The following is a 14,060-nucleotide window of genomic DNA, read 5'->3' as shown; positions in this document are numbered from 1 at the left end:
TTAATGATCGGATTTGAAATTGTCGGTGCTAATGGCAAATTTGCAACCGCTTGAGTGAAATGATCAATCATTGATGGTCAGCGGCTAGTGTTTCGAGACAGGAGGTTAAAGGTAGTTGATACGGCGGTTCGCATTGGGTGCCATGTGGTGTAAAGAGGGCAGTATAAGGGAAGAGGTGGTCAGCCACAATCGAGGTTAACACGAAGAAATATCTCCCGACTGAATACAGTAAGCAAGTCAGACAAGTGTATCCAATTGGTCTCTTACTCTGTTTTAGTGTGCTGGGTAGCTGAGCCACCGTTTGGTCATATAAAGTATTGGCAAAGCGTTGGGTCCCTTCTCGGGAATACGAGGTACCGATAGGGGTAGCCGCGACACCGGTAAAATTATTCGAGATGCTGCTCGGGCATATAAAAAATCCAAAACCTTACCTAGACAAGGAAAATAGACAGACACCACCTATATTAAATGCTTAACACCGCTTGCATTAAAAGCTCATCATTTGACCTTAAATGCGAAAGAAGAGGAAAAGTCGGAGGAATTAAGAAAAATAATAGTCTTTCTTATTCATCATGGTTTGATTAATAGCTTCATTAAAAGCTAAGAAGACAAAATAAAGATCCCTTGTGATAAAAGTAATATCATTAAATGAAAGAAAGGTAAAAGGTATGAGAGGAAATGTATAAAAGGATAGTGATAGAAAAAAGAAGGGGATATACTTCTTCTATTTACGCATCTCCAAAGATAGTCACAACAGTAAAAGTCCGCTTCCTTGCTAATGCACCGGCAAGTCGACCGAGAGGATCTCATAACATGATCAAATTAGCACCGTTTATGGGAAACTATACCTAAACTGAGATACTGATGAAGGACATAAGACATGTTACTCTGACGCAAGCGCGGCTAGCCAAAATTGTAGCAGGTGCTGTGAAAAATACCTTAGTACAACATCAAGTAATCAGGTACAACAGTAGCAAGTAAGTCTAATACAACAACCACAAGCAACGATGCCCCAAGAGATAGCAAATCTCCTTCTGCCTGTACTTCCCACGCAAGTGGAGCAGCCTCACTTGTCCTGACCGACAACAAGGTCGAATGGTGGTTCGGGAATACACTCAGACGAGCAGTTCGAGGGAGCCCAATCGGCAAAGTCATCCACTGAGAATACTCCTCCGCGCAACGCTGCTCGACGGAAAGCACCAACGAAAGGCTGACTGGGATGGCCGAAATCACCCAAGTAAATGGAGCTCGAGCGAAAGACCTGGACCCAAGCCAGCGAAACTAGAGTGGAAGACCTGGACCAAAAAAATCAACATGAAGTTGACTTATGTCCGGGCGCCTGGACCAAGTCCGAGCGCCCAGGCCAAAAAATGTATCCAAACTTGATGTAGCGTGATCCATTGCGAAGAGGATCAAATTCTATCCACGTCTAGGTGCCTGAAACCCTTCAAGGCACCCCGATCAGGGCTATAAATACAACCCCGACTCCAAAAGCTAAAATCAACACGTGTAATCAATTCCAATTGAGTTTAGCTTTGTAGTTATGAGCTTTGACTATTGTAAGAGGTTTCTTCGCCCGAAGGAGACTTTAGTGAGCTTTAATTTCCTTAGGTCAGCAATTCGTTGATTGCAAAGCAAGTAACTCTTTCTATACCTCTTTCTTTTACCTTTTTAATTCTTTTTATGCAAGTGTTTCTTACTTATAAAGATCGAGAAAGGGTATTCATTTTTTTTTAGGGCTATTCACCCTCTCTACCGGCCATCAAGGGACGAACACATCTCCCTCTGGATAGCGACAATTGTCTACTCATGAAGGGTGGCAACCTCTTCCTCGGCTTGTGTGAGTTGGCCTTGTAGATCCGCGACTTGTTGATCTAGAGCAGTAAGTCAGATCTCCTGTGCTGCGAGTTAGGAGGTAAGTTCATTCCAAACAACTTCTAGGGAGTTGACTTGGGACTATATTTCCCTCTCTGTATGTCTTCGTTCAGCTCATTTCGAATAGAGGATACTTGTACCCCGGAGAGTTCTAATTCTTGGCGCAAACTAGCCACCAAGTTTGCTTGAAGGAGGCTTTCCTCCTTAGCCCGAGCAACTTTTGCTTTAGCCTCTTCTACCGCACAAGTAGTCTCTAATATGCACGCCTCCAGATTGCCCAACTATTGCAGTAGTTACCCGATCTACTCCACTAGGGTGGGGATTCGGTTATGAACGTGCATATGCTCTGTCCATAGCTACACAAGAAATTCCTATATAAATTAGATTGTTGTAAGGCAAAGGTAACAAGCATAAAGTACATACCTTGAGTATGGAAACGTTGGCACGACGACTAACTTCCATTACATCTAAGTTGTGCAAAGACTTAGCATAATCACCAGATTTTATTAGCTGGAGTATGTTGGTCTGGCGGGCCATCTCTTTCGATCAGCTTGGACTGGGGGAAGGTAAATCCTATAGAAGCCTCTAGCTCAGTAGTAAATTTTCCTTCGATGAGGCCCGTTTGAATGACGGGCGGTGTCTTGGAGGAGGATTGCACCGGACTTGCAATTGGAGAGTTGATTGATGGACCTCCAGAAGGCTCTCTTATTGAAATGCCTATTCTCGAGCGAACAGTAGGTTTCTCGAGCATAGTCTCCGCTTGGCAGGATAGCTCGGGCACTTACATCTCCTTATCAACAAAGGAGAAGTCGACACCTTGGTGTTTTCCTAGATCGGAGCTTCAGATGCTTCTCTGATCTGAGTGGCAGTCGAATCCTCGGACGAACGAGAGGTTAAATCAACAACATCATCAGCCTGCTCAGCAAAACTAGGTGCCATCTGGGAGTCAAATTTGGTGGCTATCGCCGCTCAACTAGAAGAACTTACTCTGACACTAGTACCAAAGGGTGCTCAGGGTGGAGGCAGATCAGCCTCAGCTGAAGTTGCACCAGTGGCATCAAAGAAACTTCGAGAGTGATCAAAGTCCAAAAGTCCGCTCGGTTCACCTTTAGAAGTTTGCTCATCGAGGCGCTCAACATGGTGTCCTCTACAAGCTAGTAAATGCAAAATTTGAGTTAGTTCTCATAGAAGAAGAAGTAGAGGACAAACATACCCAACGATTTCTCCATATCGGCTGCATTAGGACTTAAATGAGCCCAATAGAGGAGACCTTCATTCTAAATGATGGAGGTACAATTGAAACACATGTCGACGAGTATCTCTAAGGCTCGTTGATACTCAGGGTTCTTTTTGTACTTATCAAGCGGCGATGGTTCAGGCAGTTCTCCTCGCCATCTGGTCGGGAAAATAAAGAGAGTCATCATCTTTGGATAGAAAACTTACTCTTACAACCTTTATGGGACGAGGGGTTGCCTTCCAGAAACTTACACACCACTCAGGACATGAAATGGAAGGTTCCTAACTCAACTCTTTTCGGATGAAAGAAGTAATGGAAAAAGATAGGGGTTAGAGGAATGTCATACAAACGGAAAATCACCGCGACTCCACATAGAATCCTAATGGAATTCGGTGCCAATTAGTGTAGTGAAATACTAAAGTGTGAACAAATATCTCTGAAGAATTCAGGGACAAGAAAGCGAAGGCCACTTTTTACTTGACCATAAAAAGGGTGGTGAAACTGGCAGGAGACCTTGATGGTATTTGGTCTCCGCTTGGTATTTGGATTACATAATTAATAGAAATACCATAATCTATTCTAAGTCCTCCTCTAAGTCTTTCATCGGTAGATGAGTGAATGGTTTCATACCAGGGAGCAAAAGTCATCAAATTTTCAAAAACACACAAGGGTGTCTAGGGCTAAAGGGAGACTAAATCTGGGAGTTAGGGAGTCAGAAAAGAGAACTTACAAGAAGATGAGGGAATATAGAAGATGAGAGGGTAGAAACACTGGGGCTTACGAAGAAGACGAACAACACAAATGGCAAAAAGGTGAGGAAGGGGACGAACACCCTAACCCTAGTATACCTTTGATCCTTCGGCACTAGCCGTCGAATGAAAAGTGTCACAAGTAGGTGGGATTTATTTGAGGTCGTTGGATAAAGTGAAAACATATAGAAACATCTGTTGTACCATCATCCACATTTGTGATTTCAAACATCAGTTGATCACATCACTTGATGTGATCATAACTCAGCATGTCATCACAGCACGTCATCAATCATAGCACTCTTCATTAATGAACACTATACCTCATAAATGCATAGATATCTCGGGTTATTCGGCAATAAAAGGAAAAGATTTCCTCTCTCTCTCTCCACATGGCAGTGATAATCAGGACTTTGACTAAGTCAAATCTCTAGTCAGTTGGACTCATGCCTCCTTCAACTGGACTAAAGGAGAAGGCTTATGATGCGACGGTTCGTAATGGGTGCCACGTGGCGTAAAGAGGGTACTATAAAGGAAGAGGTGGCAGCCACAGTCGAGGTCAACATGAAGGAAGATCTCCTGACCAAGTACAGTAAGTTGGTCGGACAAGTGTATACGATTGGTCTCTTACTCTGTTTTAGCGCTCTGGGTAGTTGAACAACTGTTCGATCATATAAAGTACTAGTAAAGTGTTGGGTCCCTTCTTGGGAATATGACGAACCGGTCAGGGTAGCTGCGGCACCGGTCAAATTATTCGAGATGCTGCTCGGGCATATAAAAAATCCAAAACCTTACCTAGCCAAGGAAAATAGATTGACACCGCCTACATTAAATGCTTAGCACCGCCTACATTAAAAGCTCATCATTTGACCAAAATGCGGGAGAAGAAGAAAAGTCGGAGGAAGAAAAATAATAATCTTTCTCATTCATCATGGTTTCGTTAATAGCTTCATTAAAAGCTCAGAAGAAGACAAAACAAAGATCTCTCCTGATAAAAGCAATATCATTAAATGAAAGAAAGGTAAAAGGTATGAGAGGAAATGTATAAAAGGATAGTAATAGAAAAAAGGAGAGGATATACTTATTCTATTTATACATCTCCAAGGATAGTCACAACAATAAAAGTCTACTCTCTTGCTAACGCACCAGCGAGTCAATCGGGAGGATCTTAGAGTAAGATCAGTAGTAAATGATTTTTATTTGATCATTTAATGTAATTTGCTTTTACAACGGAACATGAGCTTCTATATAAGGACGTTGTGACCTTGAATAGAAATATAGATGCACAAACATATAGAGATACTGAGCAGAAACTCCATTCATTTTCGTCTCCTATATAAGGCAACTCATCCTTCCCCACTTTGTAGCTTGAAATTGCTAACTCAAACTATCTCGAAAAATAAATTTAAATTTATTTTTCCAACAAATTTAAAATTTAGACTATTTCTAGTTATCTCCCGCAGATATCTCCAACGGTCTCAAACAGAAAGATTGTCCAACACTTTTGACTCACCTGACCGGGCTAATCCTTTAACTTAACCAACTCAATCAATCATTGGCTAATCATTTGATTGTTTTAACTGCTTCTCTGACTCTATTAGCATGATCAATCACTAGAATCGGAATGTTAAGAATTCCAAAGTCGAGATGTTGAGAATTTCAGGGTAAGGGAGGTTGAGAATTCTAGAGTCCCAAAAGACTAATCCCAAATGAGGATGTTAAACATTTCGAACCAGGGATGTTAAGAATTTCAAAGCTGCAGAAAGCTAATCCTAAATGAGAATATTAAGAATTCCAGAGCCGAGGATGTTGAGAATTCCAGAGCTAGGGAGGTTGAGAATTTCAAAGCCCCGAGGAGGTTGAGAATTCTAGAGCCATAGAAGGCTAATCCTGAATGACGATTTTAAGAATTCTAGAGCCGGGGATGTTGAGAATTCCTAAGCCATAGAAGGTTAATCCCGAATGAGGATGTTAAGAATTCCAGAGCCGAGGATGTTGAGAATTCCAAGGCCAGGGAGGTTGAGAATTCTAGAGTCGTAGAAAGCTAATTCTGAATGAGGATGTTAAGAATTCCATAGTCGGGATTTTATAAATTCTAAAGTTGGGGAGATGTAGCATCATATCTACTACTAATTATCGTATTTATTACCTCTATTACTTTATTATTAAGGGTTCCTTTGTTCTATGTTTTAAATCTTAGATAATTAGTATTCTTATAATATTTGTTCTTATTTAACCTATGATGTGAGAATTCTTATATATTTAATACTACACTCAAGTTCTAATGGAAATGTAGCAGTTCTTATCGAAACATTAAAATCAGATCTTGCAGCGTATTTCTTAGGGAACAATCTAACAGTAATACAATAGTTGATGAATTTATTCATTGAATATTTATCTGAAAGTCCACGCTAATTGACAACCTAATACACCACTCATATCCTTTTTCATCTAGAGTTGCGATCTGCATATTTTTTACAACCTCAATATTAATAATTATTTTTTCTAGAATTATATAAGTCAATAATTTTTTATCGTATTAAGATTTTTTTAATTTTAATTTTTTGTAGCGGTCCTCTTGTTTCCTACCACTTGTTGTTTAATTAATTGAATGCTATCAAAGATTTGGTCCTTTTTGTTGTTATATCAATGGATGTAGTGTAGACGGTGGCATATGATTTGAAGTTTCTTTCATATTTGTAGAGTTGGTATTAAAGGAACCATTATGATAACGGATCTATTTATTTATTTATTTTTGTTGTTATCTTAATATGGCCCATAATTTAAACACAATGGTCAATAGATCTGCTCCTTAATAATTTGTAATTTTTCTGTTCAAGTAAAGCTCGGCTGAAAATGCTGCTCATTTGTCGAATATTTAATGGTTTGGAGAACTGTTAATGGATCATATCTAGAATTTATAAGAATCTAGAATGCACGGATGCTGTGGGTGTCTAGTTGAAGTTGATTTGATCAGAGAGATAAATTTATTATAATATAATATGGATCACGGATATAAGCTCTTAGGTAAATTAGGAAAAAATTTATCCATTTATTAGTGTCAGTCCATTATAAATTAATTTAATAATTTATTATCTTTCATATAATTTTAAAAAATAAACTATAAGAAATACAATTATAAAAACAGACTATAAGAAATACTTGAATAAACATGATCACCTTTTACTATACTAAAATACATAAATATTACTATCAATAGATCAATTTTTAACGGGTATGAAATTCCCTCTCAACTCCTCCTAATTACATATGTTGTTATTCTTGGATGAAATCCTCCATAATTTATCTTCCTTCCATATAATGAGGGGCCACCATAGGGGGAGTTGATTTATCTTCCTTCCATATAATGAGGGGTCAACATGGAGGGGTCGTCAAAGTGATGATTTCACTTTTTTCCTTGACAATAGAATACATTAAATTTTATTAATTTTCAACGGATATAAAATATCTCCTTGAGTATCTGATCTCTTCCATGTAAAGAATCACTATACTAGGATAAAATGCGTCCCTTCCCTGATGATCCGGTGATGAGGAGGGGTCGTCCGCTCAGTAGAGAGGTAAATGACACGGTAGAGATCAAAGTCCAGACGGTCAACGCCCCGTGCCGCTGGTTGATCGGACGACCCACTCGCCCGACCGGCTCGAAGGACAGTTGAGCTGATATCAACCCGGTGATTACCAAAGCTCGATCGCATACCGAGCTTCCGACGCTCAGAACAAGATACACGCCAAGTGGCCAGCCCGCTCGGACTCGCATTGAGCCTCAGAATCGGCGTTCACTCTCAGGCATAGCTCGGGACAGTGGAGCGTTAATCGAGCTGCCAAAGGGTCGGACCCGCCTAACGACCAAGGGCTAGCCGAGTGGCCATCCCGCTCGGCCCATTAACAGACAAAAGGAGGATCATCCGATATCCTCGTGGGGACTCGCGCCATCGACAGACGGCATGGTTGGCAGCATGGACAGACAGAGGATATATCGTACGACGGAAGCTTCCACTGTCATGTCAGGGGTATGTCCGAGTCATTGAGGTATGGTGTCAGGAACGTTTTCCTGACATATCTTTTCAGGAAAACCTTTGAGAAGCGTGTCTACTTCGAGAAATGTGCACGCGCTTCCTCGGAGTCCTATATAAAGGGGTCAAAGCTTCGACGGAGATATGCATAATCTCTACTGTAGCTACAGTTACCCTACCATTTTGCTTCCTCGTTCCTTTTACATCGCCGGTGGTTGACTTGAACATCAGAGGGTCATCGCCAGGGAACCCCTCCCTAGCTCGGCACTGACATTGCTATAGTTACAGGTTTCACTGACAAGAAGTCCAACGATCAATGGGAGCACTATGTCATCAGTATCCATCACCTTGACTTCGAAGAGGATAACCTAATTTAGATACCGTAACCGTCTAGAATGAACATTATCACCTTATTGTCCAGTAGAATGCGTTAAATCTCGAAGTTAAACGTAATGATAATGATTAGTTTATTCTATTGGTCACATGTTTTGTATTGTCATTATAAGAAAAGGTTGATGATATTTGTAAAAATTTAATCGAGTTCTAACATTTGAAAGTTTATTAAGAGGTATTTTAATATTTTTTATAATATTTCATTATTTTAAAAGAAAATAATATTTTAGTATTAGATTTTAGATGGGTCTTTTTTAAATGTTTAACATTTTCTTACCAATAAATCTAGATGGTAAGGGCGGATCATGTATATGTCTACCCCGCTTAGAGGTGAGGGAGGTTGGGAAGTGCAAAAATGAAAAAAAATAGGTGGTGAATTTTTTTGTTAATGTAATTAAATCCTGTTCAGCCCCGGTCCTAACATTCAGGAGGCCCTAGGCAAAATGATAAAATAGGCCCTAATTTTTTCTAACTTTCCTAGAAGCAAAATCATCTATAATTTTATTAATTTCAAGATTTTCTAAAATCTCTTTTCAATAGATAAAATTGCTAATCCATTCAATCTCTCTTGCGACATCGTTGATCTCATGTATGTTTTTAGTAATTTTAATTTTGAGAAACTTCTTTCAGCTGATCCTACGGTAACAGGCATAGTTAACAATATTCTATAAGCAATTGCAACATTTGGATAACAATCTATATTTTTTACAAAATTAAGAATATCAACTGCCGACATTATCTCATTTGGTAAAGTTAGTTGTAGTATTTTTAATTCTGTAAACAAATCATCTAACTCAACATCTAATGAATTATCATGCGTAAAAGTGGATGTCAGATTAACACAACATTTTCTCAACTCATCATTATCTAATGATTTTAATGTTTTCGAATCAAACAAAAAACCAAATATATTTTCAAATGTTTTCATTTCATCAAATCTACTTTTCAAAGAAGAAATTGTCATGTCTACAATAATCACAAAATAATCAATTCTAAAAGATTCTTCAGGTGATAGTGAAATTTCATCATCTTCTTTCTCATCAAATTGTTTTTTTCTAAAAATACGACGTTTCGTTGAAAATACTGGCTCTATATTCATATCAGATGCAAGACTTTTAACAATAGTCAAACTTGTTGCAAAACCATCATTCCTATATTTTTCAAAATATGATATTATACCATCTAATTGTTTCATAGCAGAATCAATGCACATAGATTTTGATTGTAACTTCTTACTTATCATGTTTATAGCAAATAAAATATCATACCAAATAACCATACCAAGTAAAAATTCAAAACTTTCAATTGAGTTAACTATACTTTCAGCTTCACTCTTAGACTTTGCATCATCACAAATGTCATATAACTCTAATAAAGCACTACGCACTTCAAGAACTTGAAACCTAATAGCTTGAACACTTTTAATACGACTTTCCCAACACGTGTTTGAAAAAGATTTGACAGTTAATCCTTTCACATTATCAAGTAAAACTTTCCATCTTTTAGGAGAACTTGAAAACAATGTATATATGCGTTGAACTTCTCCAAAAAAAGAAACGACTTTAACACAAGAATGTGCCATATCACTAAGAGTCAAATTAAGACTATGACAAGCACATGACATGTATAACGCTCTTGGGTTTATTTCAAGCAATCTCTTTTGAACTCCTTGGTGTTTTCCTTTCATATTAGAACCATTATCGTAACCTTGACCTCTAATATTTTCAATACTAAGATCAAGTGATTTCAAAACATTTTTTAATTCATTAAAAAGTCCAAGACCAGACGTATCATTAACTTTTAGAAACTCTAAAAAATACTCTTCTATTTTCACATTGCTAGATGACATATTAACACATCGTACTATGAAAGTCATTTGTTCTTGATGACTAATATCCGGAGTATAATCAAGAATTATTGAAAAATATTTTGCCTCCTTAATTTTCTTAATGATAATACTGTTGGGATCTTAGATGGCTAGAGGGGGGTGAATAGCCTCTTTGAAAAACACTAAACAGAAATTTCTTCAAGAACTTTGTTAGCACAGCACAGCGGAAGTAGAAAAACTAAAAAGAAAGAAAACAAACACACAGTAAACACAAGGATATACGAGGTTCGGGGATAACTTGCCCCTACTCCTCGGCGTGTCCGTAAGGAGGACGACTCCTTGATCTTTCGGTAGATCACACCCCGGACAAGATCCGGCTAAAGATGTCTCCTTCTCGGTGGAGCAACCTCTCAACAAAGTCTCAGATGATTATAGATTTAAGCACAAGACTTACAGTGGCTGAGAAAGATATTAAGATGAGCTTACAGCCACGCGGAGAAGAGAACAGAGCAGAGAGCGCACAATCAACCTTCTCAGCAAGGAGCTCACAGCTTCACCAACTTGCTCTCTCGAAGACTTGATCACTAAAGACAGAGAATTCAGAATTAACTTTCTGAACTCCTCTTCTTCCTACTTATGTCTCTCTGCTCGTATCACCGCCGTCTGCAGAATCGCTGCTGCCAGCAAGGCGTAGCCAATCACCTCTCCTCCTCTTCTGATTCTCTGAACACATGCCAATGAAAATCACTGGCGTCTCTGGATACCAACCAATGGGTAGAAGTCAAACTGAGCAGCCCAATCGTAATCGGATTTCGCCAGTGAACGTTGATGCCCCAAACGTATCTGTTGCAGCCAATTACAGTGAAAAGAGTACTTGTCTCCTTCTATTAATGAAGCTTAATTTGAATCCAAACATGAGAATGTGACCTGCAACCTGCAAGCTAGAAAGACTCACAGCAGATGGTTAAAAACAGATGGTGAAGACAAATACGGCAATCAGAAAAAGTACATGCAAAACAAACAATACTGTGGATCGGTCTGCAGACCGATCCATGCTTTCTGGATCATCTCTGATCGGTCTGCGGACCGATCAGGAACTAATCTGATCGGTCCCCAGACCGATCAGGCGTCGCTTTTTCCGAAGGTGCGCAGCTTCTGATCGGTCTGCGGACCGATCAAGCACTAATCTGATCGGTCCCCAGACCGATCAGATGTCGCTCGTCCCAGTTCTTAAAACCTCCTGATCGGTCTCCAGACCGATCAATGAAATCTCAGTAGGCTACTGATTGATTTCTGATCGGTCCGCAGACCGATCAGTAAAATCACAGTGGGCTACTGATCGATTTCTGATCGGTCTGCAGACCGATCAGTAAACGTTCAGTAGCCACTGATCAATTCCTGATCGGTCGGCAGACCGATCAGGTATAAAGGTTTCACTGGATCGGTCTGCAGACCGATCCAGGTGTCCAAGGTTTCACTGGATCGGTCTGCCGACCGATCCAGCTTCTTGACTCAGTCCGGGTCGAGCCCTCTCTGACCTAGTCCGGAGGAACGAGCTCCCTAGCTCTCTCCGACTTCATCTGGTCCTAGAGAACGAGCTACCGAGCCCTCTCTGACTTCGCATGCCAAGCTTCCTTCTTGGACTTTTCAACACTAGATGTCCGATCACCCTTGATCCATCTGGATTTTCCCTTGCCTGGCTTCACTCACCAGGACTTGCACCTAGCTTCACTCACTAGGGTTTTCACCTGGCTTCACTCACCAGGATTTCCAATCTGCCTGGCTTCACTCACCAGGACTTTCCAACTGCCTAACATCCCAGTTAGGACTTTCTCAATCAGGTCAACCTAGTCAACCTAGATTAGTAATTAATCTGAGTTAAATATCTGATACAAACTTAAATCAGTGTCAACAGCAAAACATCATCCAGGTCAGATTGTATCAACAAATACTTCTAACATTATCGGCTAAAAGAGAAATCAACTCATTCTGAATTTTATGACCAAGATAATGATAATGAATTTCATTATTTTGAATGCGTCTAATATGATCTTGCATCACAACGTCAAATTCAGCAATCATTTCAATCAACCCTAAAAAATTTCCATTACTTTCTTGATATAGTTTCTCATTAGATCCCCGAAAAGCCAAACAACGTTTAGAAAGACATTTTACAATTGCTAATATTCTTGTAAGAACTTGTCTCCAACGCTCTCTTTCTTTAGAAATTTCTCGTTGTAGATCTTTATCAATTGTTTCATTTTTATCTAATCTCATTTTTAATTCCTTCCAAGAGTTCATATTAGTTATATGTTCAATAGAATTTTCATGTTCTTTAAGTCGTTCACTGATATGTTTCCAATTTCTAAACTAATCATTCGCTAAAGAACTTCTATTGTTTTCAGATTTAAATAACTTGCAACAAAAACAATAAACTTTATCTACATGTTTACTATATACCAACCACTTTCGATCTCTTTCCTCTCCATTACTTAAATTTTTAAAATAATAAGTACTTGAAAAATGTCTAGAGTAGTGATCAAAAGGAAATGTGAGATTTATTTCTCTTATAGGCCCCTTTTCAACTAAAATATCACGTGCATTGTTATCAAGATTATCCCAATTTCTTGGGTCATATATATCAAGTGGAGGAATAAATTGTTTATCAATATTATTATTCTCATTATCTATTACATTAGTAACATTTTCATGCTCTCTTAAATTATCTTTATCTTCATTAACATCATGAATTTCATTAGATTCATCATTAACATCATGAATTTCATTAGACTCCTCGCTAACATCATGTATTTCTTTAGACTCATTTACATTATCCCTATTTAAAATTTCTATATTTACATTAGAACTTGTACTTTTAACAAAGAATTTATTAAGAGCACCTCTTTGTGATTCAGTTAATTGTTCTAATCTTTTTCTTTTTTTTTCTTTTTTCACATCCAAAAATATGTTTTTTAGGTAACATATTATAATTCACAAAATCACAATTAAAAAGCTATAATTTAAATCAACTTAATCTGAGTATAAAAGAAATAATAGCACCTGGATTGAAATTATTTGTAGGCTTAGCACTTAGCAGCTTAAGCACCTCGCCTCGGACACGGTAGACTGTAGTAAAACAACTGTTATTAATTTAATAATTAAGTCAACATTAAATTCCAAATTTACAATTAATTAATTAACAAAAAATTCCTATTCTATGAATAATTAGCTAATTAACAAAAAAAATCCTAGTACAGCACCGTGTAGAGTCTGTAGACTTGCAATCGTCGGCTCGCAAGTCGCAACAGAGTGGAGCAGCCGTGTAGAGCAGAGGCGGAGGCGGAGCGATTCGCTAGAGGAGAGGACTCAAAGCCAGAGGAGCAGGAGAGTAGCTGAACAGAACAGCCGAACAGGCCCTGGCAGCGGTAGGGAAGCGGCGTTTTCTTCTTCAGCAGTTCAGCTCCTCCGTCCTCCGATGCCGCTCGGTGCGCCGAGTAGTACGCCTCGTGCAGTCGTGCGTCGCGGGCAGTGTGTTTCCGGCAGCGACGCGGCCGCGCGGGGGAGAGTGGAGTACCAGCGGAGAGGGTCCCTACTGTCCCTCTCTGTCGCGTGGCCCTCTGATGCGCTTGGAGCAGCAGCCGCCGACCGACGGAGGTGAAGGAGAGTACGCAGTCTCGCAGCCGAACGGGGCGATTTCGCCAAAGGAGCAGCGCCGACGATGGATTTCGTGGAGCAGCAGCAGGCGGATGCAAAAAGCAAAAGGAAGGATGCAAAAAAGCAAAAGGAAAGTAAGCATAAGAAGCAGCCGGCGGATGCAAAAGCCAAAAAGCAAAAGGAACGTTGGCAGCAGCCGGCGGATGTAAAAGTCAAAAAGCAAACTGCACATGGAAAATAAGCAGTAGCCGGCGGATGCAAAAAAAAACAAAAACAAAAGGAAAATAACA

The 14,060-nt window shown here is 39.4% G+C and overlaps 1 protein-coding gene across 1 annotated transcript; it reads right to left on the bottom strand.

Annotated features, from left to right (window-relative positions):
- Positions 1-8,122: 8,122 nt before the first annotated feature.
- Positions 8,123-12,605, bottom strand: LOC121979757. Its single transcript, XM_042531750.1, has 7 exons — positions 12,577-12,605; positions 12,316-12,463; positions 12,075-12,243; positions 9,850-10,031; positions 9,420-9,516; positions 8,839-9,089; positions 8,123-8,263 (listed from the first exon to the last, which is right to left on the bottom strand). The coding sequence occupies exons 1-7, from the start codon at positions 12,603-12,605 to the stop codon at positions 8,123-8,125; spliced, it is 1,017 nt and encodes a 338-aa protein (XP_042387684.1).
- Between the last annotated feature and the right edge of the window lie 1,455 nt (positions 12,606-14,060).

The sequence above is a fragment of the Zingiber officinale genome, chromosome 5A, assembly GCF_018446385.1.
Source record: "Zingiber officinale cultivar Zhangliang chromosome 5A, Zo_v1.1, whole genome shotgun sequence".
Taxonomy (NCBI): Eukaryota; Viridiplantae; Streptophyta; class Magnoliopsida; order Zingiberales; family Zingiberaceae; genus Zingiber; species Zingiber officinale.
Note: the sequence above shows the minus strand (reverse complement) of the source record. Positions and strands in the feature narration are given on the sequence as shown.

Coding starts and splice junctions, on each gene's coding strand:
- LOC121979757 (XM_042531750.1), bottom strand. CDS start 12,605: ATGGAGAGGAAAGAGATCGAAAGTGGTTG. Junction 10,032..12,074: donor TTCTCTTTTAGCCGATAATG/TTAGAAGTATTT, acceptor ATGTTTTGAAAT/CACTTGATCTTAGTATTGAA. Junction 9,517..9,849: donor TGGCACATTCTTGTGTTAAA/GTCGTTTCTTTT, acceptor ATAAGTAAGAAG/TTACAATCAAAATCTATGTG.